The sequence below is a fragment of the Psammomys obesus genome, unplaced genomic scaffold (genome assembly GCF_907164565.1).
Source record: "Psammomys obesus unplaced genomic scaffold, mPsaObe1.curated_primary_1811, whole genome shotgun sequence".
In the NCBI taxonomy this organism is placed as follows: domain Eukaryota; kingdom Metazoa; phylum Chordata; class Mammalia; order Rodentia; family Muridae; genus Psammomys; species Psammomys obesus.
The window spans coordinates 21,098,555-21,111,504 of record NW_026596051.1 but is presented as its reverse complement, the minus strand read 5'-3'; the positions used below and the strand labels follow the sequence as shown (position 1 = coordinate 21,111,504).

The following is a 12,950-nucleotide window of genomic DNA, read 5'->3' as shown; positions in this document are numbered from 1 at the left end:
CACACACACACACACACACACACACACACACACACACACACACACACCCCGCACACACAGAGTGAAATATATAGTTGTTTGTTTGGTTGGTTGGTTTTGTTTTTCAAGACAGGGTTTTGCTGTGTAGCTCTAGTTGTTCTAGAACTAATTTTGTAGGCCAGGCTGGCCTTGAACTCAGATATCTGCCTACCTCTGCCTCCCAAGTGGTGGACTAAAGGTGTGCATCACCACACCCAGTTAAAATAAATATATTAAAAAAAAAAAAAAAAAACTTTGGATTTCAGCCAAGAACTGAAGAACTAATGAATTCCTAAGGGTGGATAGATAAAAAAAAAAAAAAACCACAACAAATAAATTCAACTTTCACAAAAGCAAGATATAATAAAGAACAAAACTTTATTATTTGCCTAATCTGGAGGAAATTTTCTCAACAACTCAGAATCACTATAACCTTACTTGGAATCAAAACATCTATGACTTGGAAGTTCCCATGGCTAGCTAAGGAAGGCTAGCTAGTCTAAGCTCTCAGTCTTGTTAATGTGGTAAGTGGGCCTGAGCGGTTGCAGTAACTTCCTGGGCAGACTTAGCACCAAACAAGGTTTCCTGGCTTCCTGTTCCATGCTACTCAGGAGCCCCTACTGCTCACCTGGTGCTGGGTACCTATGTAGATCTCTCTGACACCAAATGGCACCTCCAGGGCCAGCCATTCCCAAAGTCTTTCAAGACAACAAGCAGGTAAGGTGGGAAGCATCTATCTTAACAGATAAGTAATGAATGGATACACAATGCTCTTGGTAACATCAGGAATGTCAAGCACCATAAGAAACGTCCCTTTCCCCCATTCCTGGACACAGCCCTCTCCTCTTAAGGTTCTGATGAGACTATAATCATAATATCCAACCCACATACTGGAGCAGATATATGACTTAGCTAACTAAAGAACCTTACTCCTAAAACAACAAAAGTTTTAAGATCCAAGCAGGATCAGGCCCATTGCTGGGGTTTTATGAATTGGAGCTACAGGAAGACACACCAAGCCGACACACATATTTTGTTCTGAGTGGTTCATAAGTTACTTGTAACCAAAGAATTCAGACTCTTGTAGTCACTTGCACACCATTTCTCATTTCCTCAGTCAAGTGACTAGCACTCTGTTTGTCTGTCTGTTTGTTTGTTTGAGACAGGGTTTCTTTGTGTATGTAGCCTTGGCTGTCCTGGACTCACTCTGTAGACCCGGCTGACCTGAACTCACAGAGATCTGCCTGCCTCTGTCCCTCTGAGTGCTGGGATTACAGGCATGTGCCACCATGCCAGCATGGCCATTACTCTTAGCAAGAAGGATAACAGGTCAAATAACTTCCTGACTTCATACAGCCAGAAAGAGATTCAAATCTAAGCCTTTTTGCTCCAAGTCCCATGCACTACAAATTCAAGAAGAAAACTCTTTGATGTTGGAAAGTACAAAAACTTTGTTTAAAATTATTGGGTGGTGTGATCAGTGGCTCAGTGATGAGGAGTAGTTACTGCTCTTGCAGACATCCGACTTAGGTTCCCAGCACCCATGTCAGTCAGCTTACAACCACCTGGAACTTTAGTGCCAGGGGATCTGATGTCCTTTTCTAGCCTCCCAAGGGCATCCCCACATGCATGGCACAGTCACACAGACACACAGGCATACACACAGAAATGAAAACAAATCTTTTTAAAAATTTAGGTAGATATTTAAGATATAAGAACAGAGGAAGGAAAAACATTAAAATGCCAAAAAAAAAAAAAAAAAAAAAAAAAAAATTGGCTTCTACCTCTGGCTCTAGCCCATGACCTCAGCTGGAAAGAGTTGGGGCCAGTCACTGCACTTGTCTAGGTTAACACCTAGACTATCAACACACCAAAACTGTGACATCCACACACTGTGTCACAACAACCTTGACAACAGCCTGGCCAGACTCAGAACAGAGATGTCTTCCCATCTACTAAAATGATTATTCTGAACAAGATGCACTACAGGCCCTTTAAAAGCGCGTTCTGAAAAAGTCTACGTACGGTTCTATTGAGGTATGCAATCGACATTTTATCAATTTGCCCAGTAGGATATCAAGCAGATTTCAACAGTTGATAATGGCTTGTAGGGCATAATATCAAGCCCAACAGTTGATAATGGCTTGTAGGGCACAGAGTTGAGGGATTCTGAGCTGCAGGATCTACTGGGAAATGAGCGCTGGCTTCTGTGGTCAGAGGCACTATGTGAGAAGAATGCATGCACAGGTTCCAGGTGTTTGACACTGCTGATACTTCATCTTTAACTCAGAACTGTCTTTCCACTATTGGGGCTGCCTGAACCTTCCAAGGATCTTCATCCCTGAGGCTCTTAAACGAAAATAGCCAAAAATGCATTTTCAGCACTTGGGGAGCGGTCTAACCAATGGATAACAGGGCTTTCTCTTCACAGGGCTGCTAGCTGAACTGTACTTCTTAACTCTACTGTTCTATCCTTTATTCCTAAGGACTGAAAATCTGTGCAGCATCAAAAAACCACCAATTTCAGGAAAAGTATCAACACACCAAAACTGTGACATCCACACACTGTGTCACAACAACCTTGGCAACAGCATGGCCAGACTCAGAACAGAGATGGAGGACACCTTATTTTCCCTTCCTTTCACTTCAACCTGAGGCATGCCCCCTTCAACGTGATCCACAGTATGATAAGACATGTGACATATGATATATGATATATGTGATGGATCCAATAGTTTTTAAATTCTCCTTAGAATAAAAAAGGGGGGGCTATTTTATAGTTAAATAAACCTTGCTTGATAGCATAGGTCTGACTAATAGTTAACATGGTTGAGATAACAGTGTGGTCTCCTGGGTCTTCTTCAGGGCTTCACTGTCCACATAATACTGGACTGTCTAAAGCAGTATTTCTCAACCTGTGGGCATGAACCCTTTGGATAGTTGAAAGTCCCTTTCACTGGGATCACATATAGCCATTCTGCATATCAGATATTCACATTACAATTCATAGCAGTAGCAAAATTACAGTTATGAAGTAGCAAGGCAAATAACAGTTTTCGAGTTGGGGTCACCACAACATGAGGAACTGTATTAAAGTGTTGCACATTAGGAAGGCTGAAAACCACTGGTCTAGAAGGCAAAGTTCAAAATGCAGAGTGATCTGCAAGGTCCTTCGAGATTCCCTTCTGGCTGCCATACTACTCTTATTTTTTTCTGAGTGTCCTACATTCTTAGGTTAATCAAACCAATCTAAGTTAAGCTAGTACTACTTCAGTGCCTCTGTGCATGCTGGTCCCTTTTCAAAAGACATTTTGTTAATTCACTGAGAATTCCATATGATGTGTTTTCATCATATTTACCACAATTCCCCCTCTAACTCCTCTCAAATCCACTCCACCTCTTTACCTACCCTAACTTCATGCTCCCCCTTTTAAAAATAGCTCATCAAGTCCAATTGCACTGCCCATATACTCCTGGGTGTGTGGCCATCCAGGAGTCTGGGTGACCCACCTCATATGCTGTTGTCTTAACCTGCAATTGTCCTTCCTGGCCTTCTCTGCAAGGAAACCAACTATTCTTGTTTAAGAATGTGTTTTTTACATCACTGTCCCATGAAGCCTCTCCACCAAGTGGAACAAACCACTGTTTCCCTTGTGCCCTACAATACTCCTTCAAGGCACACTGCAGAGTTTTGTTTGTATGTGGACCTCCTCCACTGGAACCGTACAACTCAACAGGAGTAAGTATCCTGTTACTCTAAAACAGTGCTGGTCAGAAGGTAAGTAGATGTTTATTGTTGGAGGAAGTGACATGGCATTTATTTGGTCCATTCACCCTTCTGTGCTTGGACATTATCTGTAAACAGTCATTCATTAACTCGTGCATATGTGTATTAATTAAAAAAATCTGAGTGTCATCTGGTGTGCCTTTAATCTCAGCACTTGGGAGGCAAAGGCAGCCATCTTTCTCTGAGTTTAGAAAGGCCAGCCTGGTCTACATGGAAACTCTGTCTCAAAAAAAAAAAAAAAGTGCCAAGCAATAAACTATGTGTCAAGCAGTGGTAAACTTACTGGAAAATCAGTGAAGCTTAAAGCTTAAGATTCCCCCTTAACATGTACCTTTCAATGCTTTGGATCTCTACCCTCCCCCCTCCCGTCTCTGTCTCTGTATGTGTGTGTTTCTTAAATAGGACTGACTGCATATGCCTCTAGTGCTACAAAAATAACATGTAACCTGGTGTCATAGATACAAAGGAATTTGTAGCATTTTCTCTTTTTCCTGTTTAGTGGTGACAGTCAATATCTGTTCGCTCGTTCATCCATTCATCAAAGGATCATTTACTAAGCAATGCTGTTGGTTGTGCTACGTCAACATTGTTTCTGCCCTTATTGAGAAGGTTCCTACTTTGGAGATGAACAAAAGCCGTTTAGGGGACAGTAACAACAATGGGTGTTGTTTTTAAGTGCTGCTGAAACGTACGCTTCCCGTACCTTTTACCCCACACTGTTGATATCCTAAACCAGTTCAGGGGGTACTGAGTCCTACTGAGGCCAAGGTAAAGTAGAGTTCAGTTGAGCGTGGATTTAAAATCCTATGCGCAAGAGGAGGCCCAAACAAGTACGTGAAAGGGGCAAAGGTAGAGTGGTGAGCTTTGCAACAGGAAGCGAAGGACTGCGGGAACTTTTCCCTGGCACTCTAGTCAGCGATGTCGGCAAACTCACTGCCTCTAAAGGTTAGCCTGATTTCAAGAATATCCAAGCACCAATTCAAGTCTTACTTCCTACAGTGTCCGGATATGCATCCCTCTTCCTGAGAATAAACCTGTCGCCAACCCCAGCCAGCTGTCGGCTCCGTAAGACTGACTCTTCTGTTTCGCAAGAGACTCCCTGTCTGCACTGAGAGCTTACTAGGCAGGGTCTAGTTTGGGGTCCAGGGTCCGGAGTGCGGATCCGCCCCCATCTCCCCGCTCGCGGTTCCCATAGCAACCAGCTTACCACTTCGCGGGCCCGGCTGGAGAAGTCTCCCTTAGGCCGAGGGCTTCGGCGGAACAGCTCGTCCCGGCTGCCATCGGCCCCTCCACCCACTGCCACTCCCAGTGCCTTGTTCCGCGTCTTTACTGTCTTGACGCTGGCGCGGAAGAGCAGTGTGATGTCCACCGCCATAGCGACCCGCACCGCGGCCAGAAGCCAGTCGGCACACGTCAGCAGCAGGCGACCCCAGCAAGAACCCGGTCACTGAGGGACGTTCCTATTTCTTATGCCTCCGCCTGGGAACTGTAGTCAGAGAAGAAAGGTTCCGCATACCACAGCGAGTGGAGAAGGGTTCCGACCTCAGCCCAGCGTGCGGAATCTCCACTCCAGATAGCCACACTCAGTGCATCCGCACGCCTTTCTTCTCCCTGTAAACTTCGCCGGGCTCAGACGCTCAGAAATTTCCCAGTGCTTCTAGAATTGAGCTTCAGGAACGAAAGCTTCAGGAAGCAAGAAAGATCTCTCCCTTATGATTCTTTAGAAAGCAGGCGGGCGGTTTGGTTGACAGGAAGGAGGCGTAACATTTTTGACCTTTGTCGTCAAGGGATCCCCTTGAACAGCAACGAATGATGACCATCTGTGTGCAGGAGCTAGGACAGGGTAAGTGTATACAGTTAGGGGCCAGAGGTCTTTCTTCTCCAACCTTCTCCAACACTTCAGTAAAGCAAAACCAGCGCCTTCCTGGGAATGTACAGAATTAAAAAGAATGCTCATATAAAACGTTTTCATATCGTTTGACTTTTAGTACGTGACCAGTAGATGTTGCCGTTGTTGATAATATGGTTGTCCTTAGTCTTCTTACATATGATGCCTAGGGCAGACATCTCTGAGTAGAGATGTGGAGAGCTTGCAGGAACTTATCAGAGCCAGGCAAAAGTTAAACAAACTGACCCTGGTGGTTTTTGTTTTGTTTGGTTTGGGTTGTTTTGATTTGGTTTGGTTTTTTGAGACAGGATTTCTCTGTGTAACAGAGCCTTGGCTGTCCTGAACTTGCTTTGTAAACCAGGCTGGCCTCAAACTCACAGAGATTAGCCTGCCTCTGCCTCCCAAGTGCTCAGATTAAAGGCATGTCCCACCACCGACCGGCCAGATTGACCTTGATACTGAGTTATGGTCATACTTAATGAGTAGTTTTGAAAAGTGCTCTCTTGAATCATAGTTATCATAGAGAAAGAAAAAGGGGCAGAGACAGAGAATTCCTTGAGTTGCATAAAGCCAGCCAATAAAATTTTTCTGAAGGCTTGGTTCATGGTCCATTTTATTTTGTGTACACCTTTAATTAAAATACACCACTTTGACTCCTCTTTTTTTCTCTCCAGTCCCATCAAATCCTCTTCAACTGTTTCCACATCCCCCGACTCAGTCTCAAATTGATAGTCCCTCTCCCTGAATTATTATTCTTACGTATATGTATAAGTCTCCATGAATATGTAAGCACAACCTGCTGAACCTGGCTGTTGTTGGTGTTGTGTATATGGTTTCAGGGGTAATCACTTTGTATTGGACAACTAACTAGTGGGTTCATCCCTAGGCTAACTCTCCCTCTCACCAGTCATAGTTGCGTGTAGTCCCATAGTTTCTTGTCCAGGAGTGTGGGACCCCATGGTTTAGTTTTAATTCAATACCAACTTTTCTGGATTTTGTTTTTCTTAAAAGGGAAGCATAGCTATGATGTATATTAAAATCCAACTTTTAACAGTCAGCAAGATGAAAAGCTAGTTCCATAAAAATCCTAGGATCATATGTGCCTTTACACTTGCATGTTCTAATCAGTTGTATGGTTGAGTTTTCCAGAGACACTGATCTTATAAGTTAAATGCAGAGCAGCTGTCTTCCATTAAGCCAGACTTAAAAGAGAATTGCAAAACTGCAAGTACCAATTCTTCTTACCAAGTTCTCTATTGTTTTGAAAACTATTTTCCCTATGAAGATGTTTATGTTAATATGTAATAGATGTACCCTAATTATTTTAGGTGGATATATATTTCTAAGTTTCCCATTTCATTTCTAATATAGTAACTATCAATAGATAAAATCCATGTAAACAAAAATTGTTTAAGGCCCTGCATAATTTTGTAGGAATATAAAAGTTTTCTGAAATCAAATATTTGAGAACCACAGCATTAAAGACATGTTTAGAAGAAATACGTGTCAAGGAAATATTCATGTAACAGAAATGAAGTAAAAGATTATTTAACATCCAGAGTTTAGCCGCTTCATCATTCCTGAAGAAAACTGTCTGTACAACTTGAGGAGGAGGGAGAGAGAGAGAGAGAGAGAGAGAGAGAGAGAGAGAGAAAGAGAGAGAGGGCGCCCACAAAGTATGTGCCAATGCCTCTGCCTTGCATCTTGCATAAATGGCGCTTTGCTTTATGGAGACATTAATGAGTCTTTGGCTATGCAAAGGTAAGCCTGGGGCAAAGTAAATGGAAAGAGAATTAAATTGCCTTCCATAACAAAGTGGAGGAGTTGAATTAGGGGAAAGAAGAGAAAGCCAGAATCTTGGAGGGGTCCAGGAAATTAGAAAGCAGATAAGTGGGAAGAGGTTTTATGTAAGAGGAACACTGACCTCCGTAAAATATTTTAGTGTGTGGGTGGTGCCTTGTGTGAGCCATGTGCTTGGTGCAGTTGGATGAGGGTAGAGAAGTAGGGATGAGCCTCTAAGTTTTCTGAATAGATCTGTAAAAGCAGAGAAAGCTGTGGTGTAGGTGAGACCCAAGTGAACTCCAGACAGGCTGTCGAGCCTCAAGTGATGGCAAGCACATAAAACCCTAAACAAATTCCAAAGAAAAGTCTGCTTGCCCTGACCTTCTGACTTGCTTCACTCTACTTTGGATTTCTCCCACCCTGTAATGAATTAAATGATATATGTTCAAGAACTGTCCATATCTAGATTTTTCTTAGACCTTATATTCCAACATCACCCTATATCTAATGGCCATTAGAACCCAAAACTAGCAAACAGGATCTGTAAATGTAACTATGTTACAGTTACAGGTATGGATGAAAACATAGGTCCTAAAGTCAATAACAGTGTCTATATATGTTTTAAAAATGCCAACAATGGAATGTGAAGACACAGGTAGATATAGCCACATGCCTAGAAATGCTGACAGTCACCAGGAGCTGAAGAAGCAAGGGACTGTTCTTCCCTAAGAGCCTCAGAAGGATGTGTGGGATTCCAAACACTTTGATCTTTCTTCAGGACTGTGGAAAATATCTGTTGTTTTAAATTACCAAATTTGTTGGCACCTGTTACTGCAGCCACAGGAAACAATCGCACACCACAATTCCATTCCCTTCCCACACCCTCCCCACTTCATTTGCTGGTCTCTCTCTTCTATTCCTGCCTTGCTCAGTTTGAGGCTCTCTTTCAGTCGGTCCCTGTTTGGGCACTCATCCCTACAGACAAGCCATCCCCAGTTGCATTGGGTCGGTTTCTTGACTTTAAATCCTGCAGCTACCTACTATTGTGTTCTTTCATTCCCCTGTCTCTTTGATCTCCCTATGATCTTCCATTTTTAGAGAACTTCAGCTGACCAGGGCGCCCATCCTCAAAGGAGGGGTAGAGAGAAAATGAGCTAAACTGGTAAGAAAGGATGCCGAAAAGGGCACCTCCCATCAAGTGTGCAGTGAATAGAATGGCCCATGACACGTCGCTCTCCATGTTTCTCAGGTCTTGTTCCCAGCTTCTCCTTTAAGGAAATTCTTGGATGCAGGTTTGTTTACAAGTTCTGCAGTATTATCTAGAGTGGGGCTTGTCTGGAAAGATGTTCCGCTTTTCAAAAGTTGCAGAAAAGGAAGAAGTGCTTGTTACATGTTCACAGCTACTCCAGAGGTCAGTGAATGACCAGCTTTTCTCAGAATTGGAGGTCAGGAGGTGAGCCAATCCCAGAGCAGCAGCACCGATCAGCCCCACTCCACAACAAGAGTGTCATCATAGCGACAAAATGCATCCCAGGCTCTTGAGCATACTCCATTTGTCCCCCACCCTCAACTCCAGGGCCATGTGGATAGGTTTTTAAGATAGAGTTACAAAGAGAATATGTGGTATGACATTACCTATGATCTTAATTCTGCCAGTCGTATCTGAGGCAATCACTGTGGAGATATTGTCTAATTCTGAAAGTTATCCCGACTAAGCCTTGTCCTCTATTATTTTCACATAAGAAGACAAGGAAGTTGTGTATGTATGTATGTATGTATTTATAACAAGGGTTAACTAGCTGGTTGTTGGCAGGGTGGTCCTGCCATCAGCATTGACAGTGGGGGAAAAAGTTTTCTTCTCTCACCAGGAGATTCCTGTTGTCTCCAGGTACAAATAAATTGTCAGGAGTACAGGCCTAGCAAGGATAGGATGCTGTGGCGCACACACAGCTTGGCACAGCATGGAATTCAGCCCTAAAGATGTTCACTTGTTAGAAATGCTCTTAGAAGTTGCAGCCCACGCATCTTTACTGTGGCTCTGAAGAGTTGGTCCTTGGGCTCCATAAATGTTAATACGGAGAGTCACAACTTGAGTGGGAGTGACTCACTAATATCCAGGGGCTGCCAAGCACCCAATGTCTGCTGGAGTCCAATTCCAGGCTCCATGCTCGTGTATGGCCTCGTGAACAAAAGCCTTCAGAAGAGCCCACAGGAAACACTGAAGGAGACCTCCACATAACAGGATTTTACCTTCAGATCCCAGATTAAGCACAAACACTCAAACACCTGTTTTCACAGAGAGACCGTTTATTAAGTGGGAAAGAAAAGTTAAAGAGGCTGCTTTCTGACTCAGGCAGAAAAACAACCTCAAGTGACCTTGCAGGTGTAATTTTTAAGAAGAGAAAAAGGAGAGGGCTGTGTTAGAGTGGGCTAGGATGCAGTGGTGGTGTGTTTTGATTGGGCATGTTAATTAAGAGAACCAAAGGGGGCTTTTGATTGCTGGACTTCAAGACTTTACTAGCTGGACCTTGGTAGTCAGACTCATGAGCAGGAAATGGCCAAATAAGGGAATAGATCTTGGTGGCCAGTTCTAGGAATGTAATCTAATGGTTTTTAGCAATGCAGAGGGACTGAAGGAGAAGGGCAAGGCCTGCCAGAGCCCTGCTTGCCAGGCTCGCACTGGCCAGAGTCCCTTCAAGCGCTACTGTAGTTAGCATACTCTGTGGAACCTGTGGCCACCAGACTCTAAGGCTTGGTCAGTCAGCTGCCATAGGATCACATAGCTGCTTTACTGTCTCTGGACAGGAGGAGCCTCGAGGATCTTAATACCTAGCAAACTTTTTTGGGGCATCTAAACCACCTTAGAAGTTCAGGAAACAATTGCCAGAGGATGACTAGTTAGAAGGAGAAACCCACACAAAGCATCAGAAACAGAAGGCCTGGGTCTGAATCCCAACTGCAGCAAGCACTAGCTGCTTGACTTTGGTCAAAAGATTTTCCTGAGCTCCCCCTGAAAAGGCAGAAACACTGCCCACCGCTTGTGACCTCTCTGAGTAAGAATCACCCATAAGCATCCTTCGCCCTTCCTGGCAGTTGTCCGCTGGTTGTTGGGCTACACCCCTGGGTTCTCATTTTCAAACCTGTATAATCTACTGCATGACTACTTCTAAGCAACCGAGCTTAGGACATTTTGCTTTGGCTTTAAGAGGACTGTGTTCCACAGACTTCTTCTAAAGGCCCATAAAGTAAAGGCTTAGCAGGCACTGTTAGGAGGTAATGGGATCTTTAAGCAAAAGGCTCTAGTGGAGCGGGTATAGGTCATTTGGAGTGTGCCTTCAAAGGGAACTCTAGTCTCTTCCTTTCTCTCTTTGCTCTCTGCTGAGGTGAGCACTTTTGCTGTGACACACATTCCCACAAAGGACCAAAATTATAGGCCAGTTTAGTGTGGACTAGAACTTCCAAAATTTCCAAATGTGAGCAAATAAACCCCAAATAAACTTTTTTTTTCTTTCTAAGATGATTGTATCAGACGTTTGTTATAGTAGAATAAAGCTGACTAATACACATGTTGGCCAGCAGCCTTAATTCCACATGTGACCTCAATGTTATGCAACACGTATGCTCAGATATTCGGAACCTGGGGCTCAGGACATCTTGGAAATGCCCTTATTCTGCTGCAACAGAAATCAGGAGATGATCATTAGCTGGTAGAACCCATATGGGGTAAACAGAGATTTAACTGTTCCTTTCTTTTCTTTTCTTTTCTTTTCTTTTCTTTTCTTTTCTTTTCTTTTCTTTTCTTTTCTTTCTTTCTTTCTTTCTTTCTTTCTTTCTTTCATTTCTATCTTTCTTTCTTCCTTCCTTTCTTCCTTCCTTTCTCTATCTCTCTGAACAGAATTTGTGAGCCTGCTCCCTATCCCATTACCAAAATACCAGAATTCATCAGTGACTGCCACTTATAGATAGATGTGAATGAGCAGAGATGGAACTGAATCTTCAAAAATGTTCTTTATTCAGAGATCAGCTGGCAGTCTATCATCTTATTACCTCATCTCCTGCTAGGGGCTTATGAGGGAAAATTGGGAAAAGATAAGGCACTGGTCTCCTTTAGCTCAGGCTCATCCTTCTGTGGGGTGGTCAGCCATGCTGGTATTCTCCATGTCCGTGTCTCATTGTCATCCCTTGCACTCATCCCTTGATGGGTGTCTAGGCTCAGGTACTGCTGGAAATGTTGAGTCTGTTGCTGCTGATATTGGTCTTGTGCTCCTTTAGGGGTATCTGGGCCAGGAAGGGGTTAAGACAGAACAGACTAACTTGGGAAGTGTTTGCATACTGAGCCACTGAAGCATGTCTGTGCTATTTCCTTTGTATGATGTGCAGTATGCTGTCTTTATAATACAATTTGAAAGCATCCCTGCCTCTCCCTCCCCTCCCTCGTGTGTATAACACACTAGTATCTACAGATGTGAGGACGTAAGTATCTCTGTCTTCCAAGGGCTTAATATAGAAACTTTTGGGTACCTAAAGTACAAGGTAACATTCTGAAGTTTCTGGTCCCTTCTGCCCCTCTTCGGGTTGTAATCCTGCTTTGCTTGCTGCATGTCAGAGGACATAACTCCCAATGACAGCATAATCAAGTCACTGAAACTCAAGTCCCCCTTTCCTTGCCCCCACAGGCTTGGAAGTTGGTGTGACCTCTTCCCGGCACTTGCTTTCTCCACCCCAGGAGTTTCATAAATCACCTCATAAAAGCGTATTTACTGGTTCCCTTGACATAATAACAGAATAAACTGCTCAAGACACCCTTGAAGAGTCCCCCCAGAAAACTCTAGAATTGTGCTGCTGGTGTGACAACAGGGTTTCCAGTCTGAGTTCCTGCCCTCTGCCTTCTGACAGTGTCTTCTGTAATTAAGACAATGAAATCCTCTCATTTTTATTGAGTTGGATGGCGAATCACAGAAGAAATGCTTTCCCTTGCACTTTAAGAGAATTTAATAGGAAAATATTTTTCCTACATCCTGTTTCAAGGGGAAAATGTGATTTTAGGGACGTTTTATAGTTCACAACAGGATACTGAAGGGCATTTGGTTCTGCTTTAGTTTATTATGACTGTGCTTCTCTAGCATGAAGTAGTCTTTGTGATTATTTAGATAAGTCTATAGATAGCCACAGAATTATGGAAACCTCGAACTGGAAAGGCCTTAAATATTAGCCAGACCAACACTCTTCATCTCTGGAATGAGAACACAAGTGACATGTCCAAGGTCACACGGTAAGCTAATGGCATTTCTTGTGGCCTGACTATTGAATGCCCTGGAACCAGCTAGCTGTGTGCTACAAGTAGGGGTGGGTAGCATAGCCTTTATACAGAGAGACCTGTTTATCTCTGAATTTGTTTTAAATTAGGAATACTTGCTAAGTGTTGATTTGTGTGTGTGTGTGTGTGTGTGTGTGTGTGTGTGTGTGTGTGTGTGT

At 43.4% G+C, this 12,950-nt stretch overlaps 1 protein-coding gene across 2 annotated transcripts in view; it reads right to left on the bottom strand.

The window, feature by feature from the left end:
* Stx18 (syntaxin 18) overlaps positions 1-5,253 on the bottom strand; it is an 89,465-nt gene extending 84,212 nt beyond the window's left edge. Inside the window, exon 1 of one of the 2 annotated variants that reach the window (XM_055623810.1) lies at positions 5,013-5,253. In XM_055623810.1, coding sequence (XP_055479785.1) covers positions 5,013-5,180 — 168 coding nt within the window. In that variant the 5' untranslated portion in view covers positions 5,181-5,253. The remainder of the gene's footprint in view (positions 1-5,012) is intronic. The other variant, XM_055623811.1, reaches the window with a different exon arrangement.
* Positions 5,254-12,950: the final 7,697 nt, after the last annotated feature.